Here is a 20,553-nt window from a genome sequence, read left to right as displayed (position 1 = left end):
CCCTGGACAAGTCGCCACCTCATCGCAGGGCCAACACAGATAGACAGACAACATTCACACTCACATTCACACACTAGGGCCAATTTAGTGTTGCCAATCAACCTATCCCCAGGTGCATGTCTTTGGAAGTGGGAGGAAGCCGGAGTACCCGGAGGGAACCCACGCATTCACGGGGAGAACATGCAAACTCCACACAGAAAGATCCCGAGCCTGGATTTGAACCCAGGACTGCAGGACCTTCGTATTGTGAGGCAGACGCACTAACCCCTCTGCCACCGTGAAGCCAGTTTTAAGATGAATCTCCTAAAAAATTAACCCACTATGTACTAATTTACACAACTGAATAGCACAAAATGTCCTCAAGATCTCTTGAGCGTTATGAAAACATGGTTACAGTTAAGATTTGGAATACAGTATATTAAACAATATAAAAATAATTTGAACAGTAATTGTAGGTTTATTGACATATTTACCACCACAGCAAAACAATGCTTAATGTCCTGTCTCACCCCCGATGTTCACCGTTTATTCCTGATGTTGGCCTCAGCTGCAAAGACAAGCAAAATCTTTGATTTTATTCTGGAACATTATTGCCAAATTACTCTTTTTGATATGCTTACTGGTGTAATCCTGCGGTACCATGGGCCTGGATATGACCTGCCTGAGGGCATCCAGCCACTCTCTTTGTTCCTCCTCGTGCTGGCACATAAACACAAACTGCCGGTCGGGCGTCTCCATGGTGATGCAGGACTTCCATCTGTTTCCACGTGTGTGTTTTGGAGCACACTCGCTAACAGAGTAATTGTTGTCTTCTGTGCCAATGAAGATGACCCCCAGCTCTTCTGCGTCCTGTATTAAAACAATCAGCAGTAAGGTTAACTGTCATTTCACTGTTTGGCAAGGAATCCGTCATTAGAATTTGATGTCTATTCTCACCAACCGGCCTTTGAAGTAGAGCAACTTCCTGTTATGAGAGTCCAAAATAAACCACCTTTTCTTGAAAGGTTCCTTTTGCTGAAAATTTAAAAATATAAATACATGAAATGTAATACAACAACAACAACATAATAATAACTAGATGAGGCAATTGCTGAAGAAATTGCGTGTGAATGCTTTTTTTTAGAATTGTTGAAGTAGAGCAGGGGGCACGAACCTTTTTGAAACCAAGAGCTACTTCTTGGGTACTGATTAATGCGAAGGGCTACCAGTTTGATACACACTTAAATAAATTGCCAGAAATAACCAATTTGCTCAATTTAACTTTAATAAATACATTTATAGATATAAAAAAATGGGCATTTTTGTCTGTCATGCCGTCGTACATTTTTTTTCCTTTTATGGAAGGTTTTTTGTAGAGAATAAATTATGAAAAAACACTTAATTGGCGGTTTAAAAGAGGAGAAAACACGAAAAAAAAAAGAAAATTAAATTTTGAAACATAGTTTATCTTCAATTTCGACTCTTTGAAATTCAAAATTCAACCGAAAAAAAATGAAGAGAAAAACTAGCTAATTTGAATCTTTTAGAAAAAAATTTAAAAATAATTTATGGAACATCATTAGTAATTTTTCCTGATTAAGATTAATTTTAGAATTTTGATGACATGTTTTAAATAAGTCAAAATCCAATCTGCACTTTTTTATAAATTGGACCAAGCTATATTTCTAACAAAGACAAATCATTATTTCTTGTAGATTTTCCAGAACAAAAATTTTTAAATGAATTCAAAAGACTTTGAAATAAGATTTACATTTGATTCTACTGATTTTCTAGATTTGCCAGAATAATTTTTTTGAATTTTAATCAAAATAAGTTTTAAGAAATGTTTCACAAATATTTTTCGTCGAAAAAAGAGAAACTAAAATGAAGAATTAAATTAAAATATATTTATTATTCTTTACAATAAAAAAATAAATACTTGAACATTTATTTAAATTGTCAGGAAAGAAGAGGACGGAATTTAAAAGGTAAAAAGGTATGTGTTTAAAAATCCTAAAATCATTTTTAAGGTTGTATTTTTTTCTCTAAAATTGTCTTTCTGAAAGTTATAAGAAGCAAAGTAAACAAATAAATGAATTTATTTAAACAAGTGAGGACCAAGTCTTCAAAATATTTTCTTGGATTTTCAAATTCTATTTGAGTTTTGTCTCTCTTAGAATTAAAAATGTCGAGCAAAGCGAGACCAGCTTGCTAGTAAATAAATACAATTTAAAAAATAGAGGCAGCTCACTGGTAAGTGCTGATATTTGAGCTATTTTTTAGAACAGGCCAGCAGGCGACTCATCTGGTCCTTACGGGCTACCTGGTGCCCGCGGCCACAGCGTTGGTGACCCCTGAAGTAGAGCATACAATTCCCAAACAGGCTGAATATTTTGAAGTTGGAACAGTTTGAATCATATGAAAAATGTGGGAGTTGTGGAACTTTGAAGAATAAATAAATATATAAATACTTTAATATTGTAACTTTACGACTTTTTTTTCCACCAATCACCACATAATTCTTGCTAATTACAACAGTTTTATCAAAGAGTTTTCTCTTTGTAATACTACACTCATATTTTGCTCTTATTTTATTGGTTACGAATCCGACTTTATTCTCATATTGCGATGTTTTTAACGTCACAGCTTTAGATCTGGATCACAATTTTCCCCCCAAAAATATGACTTTATTGCTACAATGCCGCTACATTATTCTCTAAATTTTACATGTTTCATGTTATGCCTTTATTGCCTCATCAGATCCTGACTTTATTCTTGCAAAATTACGAATTTCTTCTCGGAAATAATATATTCATTTTCTTAATCTAGGGACTTTAACATCGTAACTTTACGACTTTTTGTTCACCAATCACCATGTCCATCCATCCATCCATTTTCTACCGCTTATTCCCTTTCGGGGTCGCGGGGGGCGCTGGCGCCTATCTCAGCTACAATCGGGCGGAAGGCAGGGTACACCCTGGACAAGTCGCCACCTCATCGCAGGGCCAACACAGATAGACAGACAACATTCACACTCACATTCACACACTAGGGCCAATTTAGTGTTGCCAATCAACCTATCCTCAGGTGCATGTCTTTGGAAGTGGGAGGAAGCCGGAGTACCCGGAGGGAACCCACGCATTCACGGGGAGAACATGCAAACTCCACACAGAAAGATCCCGAGCCTGGATTTGAACCCAGGACTGCAGGAACTTCGTATTGTGAGGCAGACGCACTAACCCCTCTGCCACCGTGAAGCCCCAATCACCATGTCATTCTTGCAAATTACAACAGTTTTATCAAAGAGTTTTTTCTTTGTAATACTACACTCATCTTTTGTTCTTATTTTATTAGTTACGAATCCGACTTTAATAATCAAAGGGGTGCTGAGAGACACAAGGTTCTACATCGGCGGAGACCCAATTCCAACGGTGTCTGAGCTGTCTCTTTGATTTCAATGGGAATTTCCCCAAAAATTTTAATTTTTTGGGGAAAATGTTAAAAAATTGGAATGGTCTGAATGAGTTGAAATGGTTGGTGTTGGAATTTTTCAAATCGGTCGAGAAATGTTGAAGTAGTAACAAGTTGAATTGAGAAATGGTTTTATGGAATTCCTGGAAACTCAGGAATTTTTCCAATTAAAAAAACCACTTAGTTTCTCTTGTCTTGACTAAGAGGAATGTTTTGAGGGTGGAACGGTTGAAGAGAGTTGAAAAACGTGGGAGGAGTACCATATTTTTCGGACTATAAGTCGCAGTTTTTTTTTCATAGTTTGGCCAGGGGTGCGACTTATACTCAGGAGCGACTTATGTGTGAAATTATTAACACATTACTGTAAAATATCAAATAATATTATTTAGCTCATTCACGTAAGAGACTAGACGTATAAGATTTCATGGGATTTATCGATTAGGAGTGACAGATTGTTTTGTAAACGTCTAGCATGTTCTATATGTTATAGTTATTTGAATGACTCTTACCATAATATGTTATGTAAACATAGCAGGCACCTTCTCAGTTGGTTATTTATGCCTCATATAACGTACACTTATTCAGCCTGTTGTTCACTATTATTTATTTATTTTAGATTGCCTTTCAAATTTCTATTCTTGGTGTTGGGTTTTATCAAATAAATTTCCCCAAAAAATGTGACTTATACTCCAGTGCGACTCATATGTGTTTTTCCCCTTCTTTATTATGCATTTTTGGCAGGTGCGACTTATACTCCGAAAAAAACAGTAATCGCCAGAAAAAAAGGGTGTAAATAGGGCTTTGGAAAACCAGGAATTCTAGAAAATCTTGGAATTTATTTGAACTTGGAAAAAAGGTCGTCCCAGGATGGTGGAATGTGTTGAAGGCGCTTTTATAACATGCTAACAATTGTGGTAGTGGAAGAAATACATACATGACTAAATATTCAAGTATTTAATAAGGCATTATTCTTGGTGTGTAAGAACTTACCAAAGGCCCTGTCTTTTCCATGTATCCCTCTTTAAGGTAATTGTGCATAATAATGCGTATCAGCTGACAAGGAGAACAAGACAAGGTTTAGGCATCAAGAAAAATAAAATTGTTCATTAAAAAAAGATCCAGATGCTTACATCTGCTTCAGTTCCGGTGGGGTACGCTGTCTTTAGGTACTTATAGCGAACGGCACGGAGGGCGTTGTACCATGTGACTATTTCCTAGGGTACAAAAAGAAAGCGTCAGCAGTTTTAGAACAGACAGCCGGTAAGAATAATTAGGATGAACTGACACCTCAGGACTCTCATGGTAAACAAAAAGATTCCTAGTGTGGACTTTGTTGAGGTAAGTAATCTGCATCCCATGGGGATGACCTATCTTCTCTGGTTGAAAAGTCACGTTCAGGTCCTTGATAGCGATGACGGCTTTTGGGCCTTTGGACTCCTGAATGAAACAAAGAAATCCATTTACTCATTCATGTGGGTGAAAAGAGCGATATGGTATTGACTCACATTTTCCTTGTTGTAGTAAAGCAGAGTAAAATCTGACTCTGACAGAACAAACTTCCTCTTTAGAAACTGGGATTTCGCCTTTCCTTTCTTCCACAGCATCCCTTCATAGAAGCCTGCAGTCAAACCGACATTGGAACCTTCTCAAAACAAGAGTAGTCCACTCATAGATGAAATAATATGATTAAAACAGCACCTGTGGTATAAAACGGAGGTGGATACTTGGTTTCTCCTGTAAATTCCAGCCGTTCATATTTGGCCCGGATCCACTGCTCTCTTAAAACGCTGGAGGGGAACAAATACGGAAGAGTCACTGCAGCATTAATTTATTCAGAACATATCTTAATCACATCATACCAATTTCTGCGGTATATATCGCTTATTCTAAAATGCAATTTTCATTCACGTTTGCATCTGTTTTTTTTTTTACACAATACTACTAGTTAGGGGTGTACGTGTATTTGTACCGAAACGTTTCGGTACGGGGGTTTCGGTTCGGCACGCTGGCGTACCGAACAAGTTCGGAAGCAAATACGGTATTAGCTTTCACTGCTATGCTGATGACACCCAACTCTACATGCCCCTAAAGCTGACCAACACGCCGGACTGTAGTCAGTTGGAAGCGTGTCTTAATGAAATCAAAAAAATGGATGTCCGCTAACTTTTTGCAACTTAATGCCAAAAAACCGGAAATGCTGATTATCGGTCCTGCTAGACACCGACCTCTATTTAATAATACAACTTTAACATTTGACAACCAAATAATAAAACAAGGTGACTCTGTAAAAAATCTGGGTATTATCTTCGACCCAACTCTCTCCTTTGAGGCACACATTAAAAGCGTTACTAAAACGGCCTTCTTTCATCTCCGTAATATCGCTAAAATTCGCTCCATTTTGTCCACTAAAGACGCCGAGATCATTATCCATGCGTTTGTTACGTCTCGTCTCGATTACTGTAACGTATTATTTTCGGGTCTCCCCATGTCTAGCATTAAAAGATTACAGTTGGTACAAAATGCGGCTGCTAGACTTTTGACAAGAACAAGAAAGTTTGATCACATTACGCCTGTACTGGCTCACCTGCACTGGCTTCCTGTGCACTTAAGGTGTGACTTTAAGGTTTTACTACTTACGTATAAAATACTACACGGTCTAGCTCCATCCTATCTTGCCGATTGTATTGTACCATATGTTCCGGCAAGAAATCTGCGTTCAAAAGACTCCGGCTTATTAGTGATTCCTAGAGCCCAAAAAAAGTCTGCGGGCTATAGAGCGTTTTCCGTTCGGGCTCCAGTACTCTGGAATGCCCTCCCGGTAACAGTTCGAGATGCTACCTCAGTAGAAGCATTTAAGTCTCACCTTAAAACTCATCTGTATACTCTAGCCTTTAAATAGACCTCCTTTTTAGACCAGTTGATCTGCCGCTTCTTTTCTTTCTCCTATGTCCCCCCCTCCCTTGTGGAGGGGGTCCGGTCCGATGACCATGGATGAAGTACTGGCTGTCCAGAGTCGAGACCCAGGATGGACCGCTCGTCGGGACCCAGGATGGACCGCTCACCTGTATCGGTTGGGGACATCTCTACGCTGCTGATCCGCCTCCGCTTGAGATGGTTTCCTGTGGACGTGACTCTCGCTGCTGTCTTGGATCCGCTTGAACTGAACTCTCGCGGCTGTGTTGGAGCCACTACGGATTGAACTTTCACAGTATCATGTTAGACCCGCTCGACATCCATTGCTTTCGGTCCCCTAGAGGGGGGGGGGGGGGTTGCCCACATCTGAGGTCCTCTCCAAGGTTTCTCATAGTCAGCATTGTCACTGGCGTCCCACTGGATGTGAATTCTCCCTGCCCACTGGGTGTGAGTTTTCCTTGCCCTTTTGTGGGTTCTTCTGAGGATGTTGTAGTCGTAATGATTTGTGCAGTCCTTTGAGACATTTGTGATTTGGGGCTATATAAATAAACATTGATTGATTGATTGAAGTCTTCACAAGCTGCTCTGCTTTCTGCCTCTGTCTCTGCCTCATTGTCCTGCCCACACAACCATCTGATTGGTTACATACAAAGCCAATCAGCAGTGCGTATTCAGACTTCAAAACGATGTAGTCAATGCTTTAGCGTCGAGCAGATATTCGTCTAGCAGGGGAGGAGCGGACTCTACCCAAATTATACTTAACACTTCCCAGTCACAACTATTACAAACATCACTATGAGCCCGTTGACCTTCTAGAAATTTAAATTGCAGCTCAGCTCTCTTACAGTATAGGCTTGAGATGAAGGCTAATTAGCTTTTAGCGTAACGTTAGCTCATTTTGCTGTGTGTGTGTGTGTGTGTGTGTGCGTGTTTTAGGGGCAGCAAAGCCCTGTCTGTCTGTTATTTCATTGAACTCCATTGTGTTTAGGGATGAATAGTCTCTCCTATTGCAATTGTACTATTTTTCAGCTATAGTTCCATGAATCATTAGTAATGTAGCAGCCTAGTTTTGAATAGCAGGGCCCCTGCTATCACATGTTGATAAAAATACAACATTTACACAATAAAAGTCAACTACAGGCTTCCCAAATGCTGTAATAAATTAAGCATGATGAGTTGACAAACAGTTTCAATGGAAACTGTTTAATGTTAAACTTTTTATATGTAGAGGAAAGGTTTTATCATTTTATTTAATCAAAGCAACAAATTGAGGCAGTTTAATGTGGAATAACGTGGGCAGAATTATTATAGTGTTCCCAATGCTAAAAGGATAAAGCCATTGTTTACAAATTTGGTAAATAAATAACCAAAAAATGTATAATTTGTTGATTACTTACTGCAACGAAAATGAACCGAACCGTGACCTCTAAACCGAGGTACTTACCGAACCGAAATTTTTGTGTACCGTTACACCCCTACTACTAGTGTATTTACACAATAGAAAATATTCATTATTAAAATGATATATCATATGACAGTCTCTGAGTTGTAATTGTTTTACCTTTGAGCCTAGTTTAATTCTTAAGAATGACATGTAACTACTCAGTGGCCGAGTGGTTAGAGTGTCTGCCCTGAGATCGGTAGGTTGTGAGTTCAAACCCCGGCCGAGTCATACCAAAGACTATAAAAATGAGACCCGTTACCTCCCTGCTTGGCACTTAACATCAAGGGTTGGCATTGAGGGTTAAATCACCATCATGATTCCCGGGCGTGGCCACTGCTGCTGCTCACTGCTCCCCTCACCTCCCAGGGATTAAAAGGGGGTGGGTCAAATGCAGAGGACAAATTTCACGACACCTGGTGTGTGTGTGACAATCATTGGTAGTTTAACTTTAACTTAATACATGCACTTTAACACAGTGATGTCTGTCCTCTGGTCAAAAATGCCAAAACAACAAACTCATCCATTTTATACCGTTTGTCCCTTTCGGGGTCGCTGGAGCCAATCTCAGCTGCATTCGGGCGAAAGGCGGGGTATACCCTTGACTAGTCAGCCAAAACAACAAACTTATATTAAAATGATTTTAATCTGTGTAGAACTACTTTCCACAGAACATTTTAACAATTATAGTAGAGATGTCCGATAATGGGTTTTTTGCGGATATCCGATATTGTCCAACTCTTAATTACCGATACCGATATCAACAGATACCGGTATATACAGTCGTGGAATTAACACATATTTATGCTTAATTTTATTGTGATGCCCCGCTGGATGCATTAAACAAAACACATCAACTCAAGTTATGGAAAAAAAGCCGACATGGCACTGCCAAATTTATTATTGAAGTCATATAGTGCATTTTTTTTTTTTTTAACATGCCTCAAAACAGCAGTTTGGAATTTGGGACATGCTCTCCCTGAGAAAGTATAAGGAGGTTGAAGTGGGGGGGTGAGACTGTTAAAAATAAATTGTGGAGTTTAATGATAAACAAAGTAATCCCATTCTTTGCTATTGCCTACTTCCAGAGGATTCTCTTTCTAACTCAACTAAATAAAAACTAAGAAAAACATTTGCTAAGTATTATTCACAACTTGCACTGAGCCTAGTCTATAAAACCCGCCATACCGAAGTACATGTCAAACTACTTCCTTAGCGTAAATGACCGCCATAACCACAACACCAGGGGGAGCTCCACAAACCACGTTAAACCCAGATTCCGATCTAACAAAGGTCTTAACTCATTTTCTTTCTATGCCACATCAATGTGGAATGCACTCCCAACAGGTATAAAAGTAAGTGTATCTCTATATTCCTTCAAAACCGCTCTAAAACAACACCTCCAGGCAACTTCAACACTTTACTAATACCCTCCTCCATTCACATCCCATCTCCCCGGATTATAAACAACTCAAATGTACTTCTAATGTATATACTTGTTCTTATGCTATGTGAACACTGGCTGTACATATCCTACTAAATAAGACCTACACTGTTTCAATGTCCATTTCTCTGTTGATGCAATTGTTGATGACTGAAGTTCTGATATCAACCAAAGCTCCTCATCCCACCCCCCGAATTGTAAATAATGTAATTAATTCAATGTATATACTATGATGATTAACCTGTGTGATGACTGTATTATGCTGATAGTATATATTTGTACCATGAATTGATTAACGTGGACCCCGACTTAAACAAGTCGAAAAACTTATTCGGGTGTTACCATTTAGTGGTCAATTGTACGGAATATGTACTGTACTGTGCAATCTACTAATAAAAATTTCAATCAATCAATCAATCAACTAATATTTACACACACTACCCCCAATGCTGCTCACATTGGTGAGTGAATGAATGAATGAATGAATGAATGAATGATGGGTGGTGGTCAAAGGCGCCGCCAACTGGCAGCCATACTTCCATCAGTCTACCCCAGGGCAGCTGTGGCTACGAATGTAGCTTACCACCAACAGGTGTGAATGTGGAGTAAATGAATGACGAATGATCAAATAGTAAAGAACTATATACAACTAATCCATTATTATCATTATTATTAATGATGCATCAACAGTTACCAAAAACAAATGACAGTGCAGGAAGGAGGGTTGCTTAACTTGAAGATTAAGTCATAACAAGAGCAATAATACGTTTTGACCATTTAAAAATCGTGGAAGATTTTAAAAGATTTTGGCCGATGTTGTGGCTTCACATCGCAGATTTTTTGAAGGGGATTTAAAAGGTTTTTAAAGCACATTCTACAACATTTTTGGCCTGCATTAACCATTTTCAAGAATGACAATAGCAAAATGAATTTAAAATAGCAGTACTACAGTAGTATTGCGCATTCGATGAGAACAAACCAATCAGAGTTATCATGGCCACTGAATGGCTCAGTCTCAGGCAGCATTAGCATCCATCCATCCATCCATCCTCTTCCGCTTATCCGAGGTCGGGTCGCGGGGGCAACAACCTAAGCAGGGAAACCCAGACTTCCCTCTCCCCAGCCACTTCGTCTAGCTCTTCCCGGGGGATCCCGAGGCGTTCCCAGGCCAGCCGGGAGACATAGTCTTCCCAACGTGTCCTGGGTCTTCCCCGTGGCCTCCTACCGGTTGGACGTGCCCTAAACACCTCCCTAGGGAGAGATCACGGGTACAAGCGGCCGAAATGAGTTTCCTCCGCCGTGTGGCGGGGCTCTCCCTTAGAGATAGGGTGAGAAGCTCTGCCATCCGGGAGGAACTCAAAGTAAAGCCGCTGCTCCTCCACATCGAGAGGAGCCAGATGAGGTGGTTCGGGCATCTGGTCAGGATGCCACCCGAACGCCTCCCTAGGGAGGTGTTTAGGGCACGTCCAACCGGTAGGAGGCCAGCATTAGCATATTGGAATAAAACAAAGAGTGTTATATTTCATGTCAATAGGGCTCTCCTAAGGTTCAAACATATTCAGGAGGTAAAAAAAAAAGTTTTAATGCTCCAACTATGAACATATTCCATTAAGTACTTTGCAAAATTAATTTATTGCGGTCATGTCCGGAATCAATTAACCGCGATAAACAAGGTTTGACTGTAGTCATAACATGTACAGTTGTTTCACTTCTTTGTGAGTTGTGCTAATCAATCAGAATTATTTTTGTTGGTTTCAATAAGCTGACAAATACTTACGCAGAGTCAGTCTGCTGCGGCCGGTAGTAGTAAGGAGGAAGTGCTTTTTCATATAAAGCTGTAGCTCTGGCATTGCCATTTGATTTCATTAACTTCCCCCAGGTACAGAAAAAAACAAGCATAAATATTAAACCGGTCCAATGAAGATACTATAATTTGTGTTTGTGGGTCCATACCTCAACAAGTTCATCTTCCCAGTAGTCAAGCTTTATGGACTTGACTCGGCTGGATAGGTTGCGATGAATGCCAGAACAGTTTAAACAGACAAACAAACCCAACTTGTAAGACGCCCAGTCTGGATCTGAAAGGACAAGATTGTAGGGTTAAGTGTCAATCCCAAACTGAACACATGAAGAGGCCTCACCCGGTGCTCCGCAGTCTGCACAGTGGCTGTTCTCCGGCAGCTTCACCAGCTCCTGTAGGATCCGTTTGTTTTGCTCCCAGTTTGCCATGTCACGATTTCAACATCTCAGCCTTCAAGTGTGACATGGTGCCTACATAGCTTCACAAGTGGCCAGCATGCAACCAACTAAAAAAGGTTTCTGGAATGAAAAGTGGAACTTGCGAGGGATGTCACAACACAAGGTCGTCCTTCCTCCTAAACTCGTTTTACGGCAGTGACAAGCCTCAGTGGGCGTTGGCTCCTCTGCTTTAACACATCGCTAAGAAGTACACCTGTAAATCAAATTAATCAAAACACTTGGTCAAATTTTGATACAACTTTATTTCGTCACTACACCCTAATGTGAATGTGTATACATTTAATAACAGAAAATAAATATACATATTTATATAAAACGTGGTTATGTGAAAGTGACATGTAGGGCTCAAAAGCCTTCCATTAAAACCTAAATATCTTGTGGTCAAAGACAATTTACACACATACAAATGTCATTCTATTTTTCATGTTCAACTCTTACAAATGATTGACTTTTGCTTTAAAAAGCAATTTCTACTTGATTAAAAAAACAGTGCTAAGATTTAAATCAAATGAATATATCCCCACTATGGAGTATAAAATACTGTACAAATGTATAATTATGCGGTCCTTTTAGTGCAATCTTTCAAAGCACTCAAGGATGTGCTATGTGAGAGAAGGTCACTAGAAACACAGCTGTTCATTCTTCTGTTCGTCTTAGGAACTCTAAATTGTTTATGTATATAAAGTTCATAAAAACTCATATGTTTTTCCTCTGAGAATTACTGAAAGTCTGTGGTGAGGTATTGGAGAGTATCTTTCGAGAGACCCAAATGGATGGAATCTAGGTAGTGTAGAAACCTGAGGCAGAAAGAAAACCACCTTAGCAAATTATTTTACACAATCCAAGAAGAAATTACATGTACATAAGTGCAGCCTGTGCTTAACCACACCCTTGCTGCGGTTCTCACCTTCGTTTGACCCTGCCTTGCTCCTTAAGCTGCTCTGACCTGCAGATGGTGCGCAAGGCTGGCAAGTAGTCCACGGCAGCTGCAGATCTGTTGCCCAGAGTGCCAAACGCTCCTCTGGACACCAGACTCTCCACAATATCTCTCCGCTGCAGCACCAACCTGGAACAAAACCATTGACCTTTTTTTATTTGCAAACATTACACAACATTATATAAGCATGTGGAACAGTTAGGACAACCATGACATCTATAGGGGTTTTATGGGTTGTGTCAAATTGCTTTGGAAGACATGCGAGCATACATGCAATACAGATATCCTCAAAATTGTATAATCAATAAATGGGTTGTACTTGTATAGCGCTTTTCTACCTTCAAGGTACTCAAAGCGCTTTGACACTACTTCCACATTTACCCATTCACACACACATTCACACACTGATGGAGGGAGCTGCCATGCAAGGCGCCAACCAGCACCCATCAGGAGCAAGGGTGAAGTGTCTTGCTCAGGACACAACGGACGTGACGAGGTCGGTACTAGGTGGGATTTGAACCAGGGCCCCTCGGGTTGCGGACGGCCACTATCCCACTGCGCCACGCCGATCCTGTCTATGTTCTTGCTAAGATGTTTTGCTTTATGGCTGCCATGTTTTTTCAAATAATTTGGTTCAAATTCCACACACATATGCTCGTCAGTCCCTTGAAGATGTTTACCAAATGTGGTGCTGATTCGGCCAAACAACTTTCAGTTACATTGTTTTATAGAGCGCATTGATCTGTGTGAGAAATGTTTAGTTAATCCAACTAATGGGGCTAAGCTCTGAAGTTCAATCATAGCAGTACCATGTGATGTACTTATAAAATAAAATAATACAAAAATAATAGCACAAGCAACCCAGTGATGATGCATGTTTTAACTAATTTTACATAGAGCCCATGGGGTGTCATATATGTTCACCATGAATTGATTAACGTGGACCCCGACTTAAACAAGTTGAAAAACTTATTGGGGTGTTACCATTTAGTGGTCAATTGTACGGAATATGTACTGTACTGTGCAATCTACTAATAAAAGTATCAATCAATCAATCAATCAATCAAGTGTTAATCGCTCGTACTCACTGGGGTTGACAGAGGCTTCTCTGAGTAAAGCTGCGTCCTTCACAATGAGAAGCCACAGGTAGGGCCAGCGCTGCCACCATGTCCAGCTGCCGGGCTCGATCCAAGGCCTCTGCTGCAGCGTGCCGACACTTTTGGAAGCTCATCTCCTCCACCGCGGCCTGTATCTCCAAAACACGTTCACCAGTAACCCAGCTAAGTGTGTCCATTTCAACTCTCAAATCGTCCGTCATTCCGTCCTTCAGCGCTGTGCTGACTGGTAGGTTTCCCCTGCCGACGTCATCCCCACGATGAGCCAACAAGGAGTCTATGACAGACATGCTGTCAAAAAAGTCACTCATTGAGTCCAGGCATTGGGAGACAGGGAGAGCCCTTTGGCGCTCTTCAGGAGTCAGCGGCTTTAGTTTCTCCCTTTGTGGGAGTGGACCCTCGGTGGTTTGTGCCTTGGTGGGAGGCAGAACTGTCTGCAGCTTGCAGAGAGAGAGGAAACTCTCCTCTGAGTCAGAGTCTGAACGGCCTCCATCCTGGTCAGGAAAGCGGTGTTTTATCTTGTTTTTCTTCATCCTGTGGGACACTTTAACCGGACTTCCGTCGTCTGAGCAATCGGCTGACTCAACAGACTGCAACTGCCTTGCTTGGGAAGGCAGTGTGTCGGATTGAACAGTATCAGATGGGGGCTTGAGTTTGTAGGTGGTGGTCAACTGTGTGCAGGGTAAGGGTAAGAGGGTTTCAATGTTTGAATAAAGAATGTTCACTCGTCGTCGACTGCTCTCCGTGACCAGCTCCCAGCACGCCGCCTCATCCTTCCGACTCTGTGGATGCAAAATGCACTGTGACTATCATAGACACTTGGTTACTACATAATGTAAGAAGTCATTTTTCAAGTATTGTCATACATGTGCTACATGATGTCTGCGATGGGAGAATATTTTTGTCACATCATAATGTTATTCTAACACAATTAAACTGGGCTCTCTTGTCTATATATTGAACAAATATGTTTGTCTGAATTCAATTAAATGTAAAGCACTGTAATTCTTTTCAATGATGGATAATTGTAATTGTAATAATTTTGTATTCCTAAAAACAGATATGAAGGCACTTTATATCTGGTAACCATGGGTAAAGCCAATAAAGAGTACGATTTCAATTTCAATCCCCGATTGCCCTTACATGCGACGTCAACGCTTGGTTAGCCCAGAATTTTTACATGATGAATGAGGAAAAAAACGGAAATTTTAGTTTTTGGTCTGGCCCTCATTGATTTGGGACCATTGCAAAATTATGTGCGTCCCAAAGTGATTTTAAACTTGACAAACAAGTCAATGGTGTTTTAAAATTGTGTTTTTATTATCTTCGTCTTTTAGCAAAAGTAAAACTGTTTTTATCTTTGAACCTTTTTGAACAAGTCGTGCATGCTTTTATTTTAAGTCGCCTGGACTACTGCAATGCACTTTATGCTGGCATTAGCCAAAAAGCTCTCTCCCGGTTGCAGTTAGTCCAGAACGCGGCAGCACGACTTTTATTAGGGGCCAGGAAACACCAGCATATAACCCCAATTCTTGAAACTTTGCACTGGCTCCCTGTTCATTTTAGAATTGATATTCAAATTTTGCTGTTCGGTTTTTAAGCTGTGCAAGTTTTTAGGGGGACGGCGTGGTGAAGTTGGTAGAGTGGCTGTGCCAGCAATCTGAGGGTTACTGGTTCAATCCCCACCTACTACCATCCTAGTCACGTCCCTTGTGTCCTTGGGCAAGACACTTCACCCTTGCTCCTGAGGGGTCCTGGTGAGCGCCTTGCATGGCAGCTCCCACCGTCAGTGTGTGAATTTGTGTGTGAATGGGCAAATGTGGAAATACTGTCAAAGCGCTTTGGGCTCCTTAAAAAGGGATAGAAAAGCGCTATACAAGTAGAACCCATTTACCATTTATAGGTTTTAATTTTCCTTAGGGAACTTTCCTGAAGGAATCAATAAAGTACTATATATCTATCTATGGACAGGCACCTCGTTATATCTTGGACCTCATCCAAATTTACACTCATGCGCGCGCTCTAAGGTCCGAGAGCCAGCTCCAGCTCGTGGTGGCCAAGATGAGACTTAAAACCAGGGGAAACAGGGCCTTTTATTCTCTGGCTTTTAACACCACGTGAGTTGTGTGGTCTTCTGTGTTTTTACCTTTTTTTTTTCTATTTATTGTTTTGATTGGTTTCTACCCTTTAAAATTGTTTTTAAAGGCCTACTGAAACCCATTACTACCCACCACGCAGTCTGATAGTTTATATATCAATGATGAAATATTAATATTGCAACACATGCCAATACGGCCTTTTTAGTTTACTAAATTACAATCTTAAATTTCCCGGGAGTTTCGTCTTCGAAACGTTGTGTAATGATGACGTGTACGCAAGACGTCATGGGTTTTTAGGAAGTATGAGCGCTGCACACACACACAGCTAAAAGTCGTCTGCTTTAACGGCATAATTATACAGTAATTTGAACATCTGTGTTGCTGAATCTTTTGCAATTTGTTCACTTAATATTGGAGAAGTCACAGTAGAAAGATGGAGTTGGAAAGCTTTAGCCTTTAGCCACACAAACACACGGTGATTCCTTGTTTAAAATTCCTGGAGGTGAAACTTTCCTATGGATCAGAGCGAACATGAATCAAGGCGGAATGTCAACCAGCAGGTTTCGGTGAGAAAATTGTGGTTAAAAAGTCGCTTCTTAACGGAGAAAAGCTGAGCTTTTGCCGTCCATAGCTGCCATCGACTCCCCTGAGACAATGCGCGTCAACACACCCGTGGAGACACCCTTCCGACTATCAGGTACTATTTAACTCACTAAAACACTAGCAACACAATAGAAAGATAAGGGATTTCCCAGAATTAACCTAATAAATGTGTCTAAAAACATCGGAATCCGTCCCAATGCAATCGCGTTTTGTTTTTTTTCCTCTAGTCCGTCGCTATCAATATCCTCAAACACAAATCTTTCATCCTTGCTCAAATTAATGGGGAAATTGTCGTTTTCTCGGTCCGAATAGCACTTTTTGTTGGAGGCTCCCATTAAAAACAATGAATATGTGAGGAGCCATCACATGGGTGACGTCATCGTCTGCAACTTCCGGTAGTCAGGGCTTTTCTCTTAACACCGACAGTTGCGAACTTTATCGTGGATGTTCTCTACTAAATCCTTTCAGCAAAAATATGGCAATATCGCGAAATGATCAAGTATGACACATAGAATGGAACTGCTATCCCCGTTTGAATAAGAAAATCTCATTTCAGTCGGCCTTAAATCATATTTATTTATATTTTGTTTTTTTGTTTTCATTCACTCATTGCTGGAGCTAAGGATTGTATTTGAATCTTGTTTTTAATATTTTTGTGCAGCACTTTGGAAACATTTTTTGCTGTTTAAATGTGCTATATAAATAAAGTGGATTGGATTGGGCCACATGAGCAAGCAAAAAAGAAACCTTGATAAAAATCCAAACTCAGTAAAGGGGTGGCTGAAGGTCTTCACAGTAGTGACTTAAAAAATTGTATCGGAAAACAGATCTTAATACAGCTTCTATATTCACTTAGCAGTGAATGATGTGAGTGAATAGTTTACCCCAAGCAGCTCCCAAATGTCTTCCTCAGGCTGGATATTCAGCAGGCCCAGCAGGCTCTCAGTGCAACCGCTTTCACATGGAGGATGAGGTGATTCTACCCGCAAGGCCTCTGCTTGTTCTCCACATGGATCGGCCTTCAGCTTAGTTCCTATTTATAACAGGTACATTTTAATAGTTTCATTCTCTCGTAGTTTTTCATTATTTTCTTTGTGGCGATTGCCAGTGATATTTGCGCTCAAACGGATAAAATTAACACGGCTCACCATTTTGGTTGGTGTCAAGCGATGGCGTGGTCACGTGGCGTCCACCCGCACTGCGAGTCCAGCACTGCAGTTGCAACAAACTCTGCCTGATGTCACAGCCGTTGACCTGAAGCAAAGCGCTGACATCGCGCTGTTCTGTCCTTGTGTCCTCAGCCAGACACAACAGGCGCAGGTAGCTGCTCACGTCCAGCTGAGGCCGGGGAGAGATTCAACTTTTAATGTGATCAAGGAATCCTTTGCTGCGTCACAAGTGAAGGTCCTGCTCACCAAAGAAGGTGTCTTGAAATTGATCTCTTCAAAGATGCCGTCAAACATGGTGCTGAAAGCAGGGTCTGCAAAAACATATGAATTAAACTTAAAAGACTTATATTCAATCAAATGCCACACGACACAAAAGCTCCACCAATTACTATTACACAATGTGTCTGATTTAATGCCTAGTGATTGAACACAATCTGCTTCTACTAACCGCTAGTGGTAAGGATGACCGGCCTCTTGGTGGTGCTCATGAATGTCTTAATAGCGGCAAGAAAGCCAGAGTCTTCATCAAAAATCACGTCCACCTCTTCAAAGAGGATAAGCGAGGTGGCCGGTGTTTTCTTGCTCTTTTCTTCGTTGTTGTCCTTGTTCACCGTACAAGCCACATGTGATTTGACCGTGGCCTTTTTTTGCTTCGGGGTGTCGACTTGTGCATTTTTCTGCTTGATAGAATCTAAAAGAAGAATACAAATGATAAATACTCAGGGATGTGAGCACCCATTAACAGAAAACTTTTCTATTAGCACAAAATGCTGCCACGCAAACGCAGACATACACATTTTTTTTAAATGAAGACTACAGTTCCTGCAATTGGGTGCAATTCTACACTCTATTTTACCTTTAGATGTAGTCTATCAACATCTACCACTCTTTTGTGTGTGTTTTTGACACTTACATGTTCCACGTAATGTACCACAGAGCTTGTAGTGTTTTTAGTAGACAATTTACTAACATTATTATCATCCATCCATCCATCCATCCATCATCTTCCGCTTATCCGAGGTCGGGTCGCGGGGGCAGCAGCCTAAGCAGGGAAGCCCAGACTTCCCTATCTCCAGCCACTTCGTCTAGCTCTTCCCGGGGGATCCCGAGGTGTTCCCAGGCCAGCCGGGAGACATAGTCTTCCCAACGTGTCCTGGGTCTTCCCCGTGGCCTCCTACCAGCTGGACGTGCCCTAAACACCTCCCTAGGGAGGCGTTCGGGTGGCATCCTGACCAGATGCCCGAACCACCTCATCTGGCTCCTCTCGATGTGGAGGAGCAGCGGCTTTACGTTGAGCTCCTCCCGGATGGCAGAGCTTCTCACCCTATCTCTAAGGGAGAGACCCGCCACACGGCGGAGGAAACTCATTTCGGCCGCTTGTACACGTGATCTTATCCTTTCGGTCATGACCCAAAGCTCATGACCATAGGTGAGGATGGGAACGTAGATCGACCGGTAAATTGAGAGCTTTGCCTTCCGGCTCAGCTCTTTCTTCACCACAACGGATCGATACAACGTCCGCATTACTGAAGACGCCGCACCGATCCGCCTGTTGATCTCACCATCCACTCTTCCCCCACTCGTGAACAAGACTCCTAGGTACTTGAACTCCTCCACTTGGGGCAGGGTCTCCTCCCCAACCCGGAGATGGCACTCCACCCTTTTCCGGGCGAGAACCATGGACTCGGACTTGGAGGTGCTGATTCTCATTCCGGTCGCTTCACACTCGGCTGCGAACCGATCCAGTGAGAGCTGAAGATCCCGGCCAAATGAAGCCATCAGGACTACATCATCTGCAAAAAGCAGAGACCTAATCCCGTGGCCACCAAACCGGAACCCCTCAACGCCTTGGCTGCGCCTAGAAATTCTGTCCATAAAAGTTATGAACAGAATCGGTGACAAAGGACAGCCTTGGCGGAGTCCAACCCTCATTATCATTGAAAATATAATGTAAAATTCTGTAACATGCATGCAAACAACTCAGAAAACGTTTCCGACTTGGGAACTCTATCAGATAGCCACGTCTCTTCGGGTAATATACTTGTGGTGTTGTGACGTCTGTTTACAATCTGTCACATCACGAATATACCTTCCTGCTGGCTACCAATAAATACTTTAGAACGGGGGTCGCCAAATGAAATCAGTGACACCCCCAGCCAGAGAATGACCAACAGACCCGCAAACGGGCAAGCATTTTAACACGCCTGCTTCTCTCTTCAGCCTCTGATCCCGCGGCTCTCGACACCATAGCCAAACCCCTCCAAACGGCTGTACACTACACCGGGTTGTCTCACAAACCCGCATTACATGACATGCTCATAAATCATAGACCTGCAACAATGCATTAAGGCTGATTTCTGCAATGCATTGAATATTTTTCTAGCATCCAACATCCAGCATGACCATCATCGCGCGCCTGCTACCAAGCCAAATAATAAAGTCTGTGAACATTGCTCCAAAGCATGTATTTTCTGTTGAATACAAAAGTAAACACTTACTTGTGCAAAGGCAGTAATATATGATAATACAAGGCGGCAGCTAAAGAAGGACATCCCCGTTTATTCCCTCTTTTTCACACAGGATAAACTTGCCAGGTGAACAGCTGATTTTACTAATGCCAGTGCTGACATAGGACAACCATGTGACTCGTGTCCCATAAATGATCATAGCATGAATAAATATACAGTACTACGGTACTAAGACTATAGTGGCCATAAACAGTTAGCTTCTATAAGAGGGGAGCCCAAACTGCAGCACAGGGGCCATTGGCCCTAGGCACATTACAAACAAAATATAAACATGAAACCCAATGAAAAAAAGCCAAAATGTTGATATCAGCCAATAATAACGACAACAAGCTTTGCCTTTAAAAAAACAAAAACAAAATTGTTTTTATATATTTATATATAGAAAAACAAAATTGTTTATATACTATATCTATATACACACACACACTAGGGCTGGGCGATATTGCCTTTTTTTAATACCGCGATATTTTTAGGCCATATTGCGATATACGATATATATTACGATATTTTGCCTTAGCCTTGAATGAACACTTGATACATATAATCACAGCAGTATGATGATTCTATGTGTCTACATTAAAACATTCTTCTTCAT

At 41.2% G+C, this 20,553-nt stretch overlaps 2 protein-coding genes across 4 annotated transcripts in view; both read right to left on the bottom strand.

Moving 5' to 3' along the window:
* Nucleotides 1–434: 434 nt before the first annotated feature.
* On the bottom strand, nt 435–11,619 carry adap2 (ArfGAP with dual PH domains 2). 2 transcript variants are annotated; one of them, XM_061885022.1, is made up of 11 exons: nt 11,390–11,619; nt 11,202–11,326; nt 11,026–11,117; nt 5,149–5,237; nt 4,956–5,068; nt 4,738–4,887; nt 4,581–4,664; nt 4,441–4,503; nt 937–1,014; nt 621–849; nt 435–547 (listed from the first exon to the last, which is right to left on the bottom strand). In XM_061885022.1, exons 1-11 carry the CDS (start codon nt 11,475–11,477, stop codon nt 519–521), a joined length of 1,140 nt encoding a protein of 379 aa, XP_061741006.1. In that variant the 5' UTR covers nt 11,478–11,619; the 3' UTR covers nt 435–518. The 2 variants fall into 2 exon arrangements, with proteins under 2 accessions (XP_061741006.1, XP_061741005.1); XM_061885021.1 differs by having other exon boundaries at nt 941–1,014.
* A 110-nt stretch (nt 11,620–11,729) lies between these two features.
* The window catches only part of atad5a (ATPase family AAA domain containing 5a), a 23,842-nt gene continuing 15,018 nt past the window's right edge, over nt 11,730–20,553 (bottom strand). For both annotated transcript variants that reach the window (XM_061885019.1, XM_061885020.1), the window contains exons 16-22: nt 17,879–18,121; nt 17,677–17,741; nt 17,410–17,599; nt 17,146–17,294; nt 13,533–14,341; nt 12,415–12,573; nt 11,730–12,304 (exon numbers count right to left, since the gene is read on the bottom strand). In XM_061885019.1, the coding sequence (XP_061741003.1) occupies nt 12,226–12,304; nt 12,415–12,573; nt 13,533–14,341; nt 17,146–17,294; nt 17,410–17,599; nt 17,677–17,741; nt 17,879–18,121 (1,694 nt within the window). In that variant the 3' untranslated portion in view covers nt 11,730–12,225. The remainder of the gene's footprint in view (nt 12,305–12,414; nt 12,574–13,532; nt 14,342–17,145; nt 17,295–17,409; nt 17,600–17,676; nt 17,742–17,878; nt 18,122–20,553) is intronic.

This window comes from Nerophis ophidion, linkage group LG23 (genome assembly GCF_033978795.1).
Source record: "Nerophis ophidion isolate RoL-2023_Sa linkage group LG23, RoL_Noph_v1.0, whole genome shotgun sequence".
Classification (NCBI taxonomy): domain Eukaryota; kingdom Metazoa; phylum Chordata; class Actinopteri; order Syngnathiformes; family Syngnathidae; genus Nerophis; species Nerophis ophidion.
This window is presented reverse-complemented; position numbering and strand designations above follow the sequence as displayed.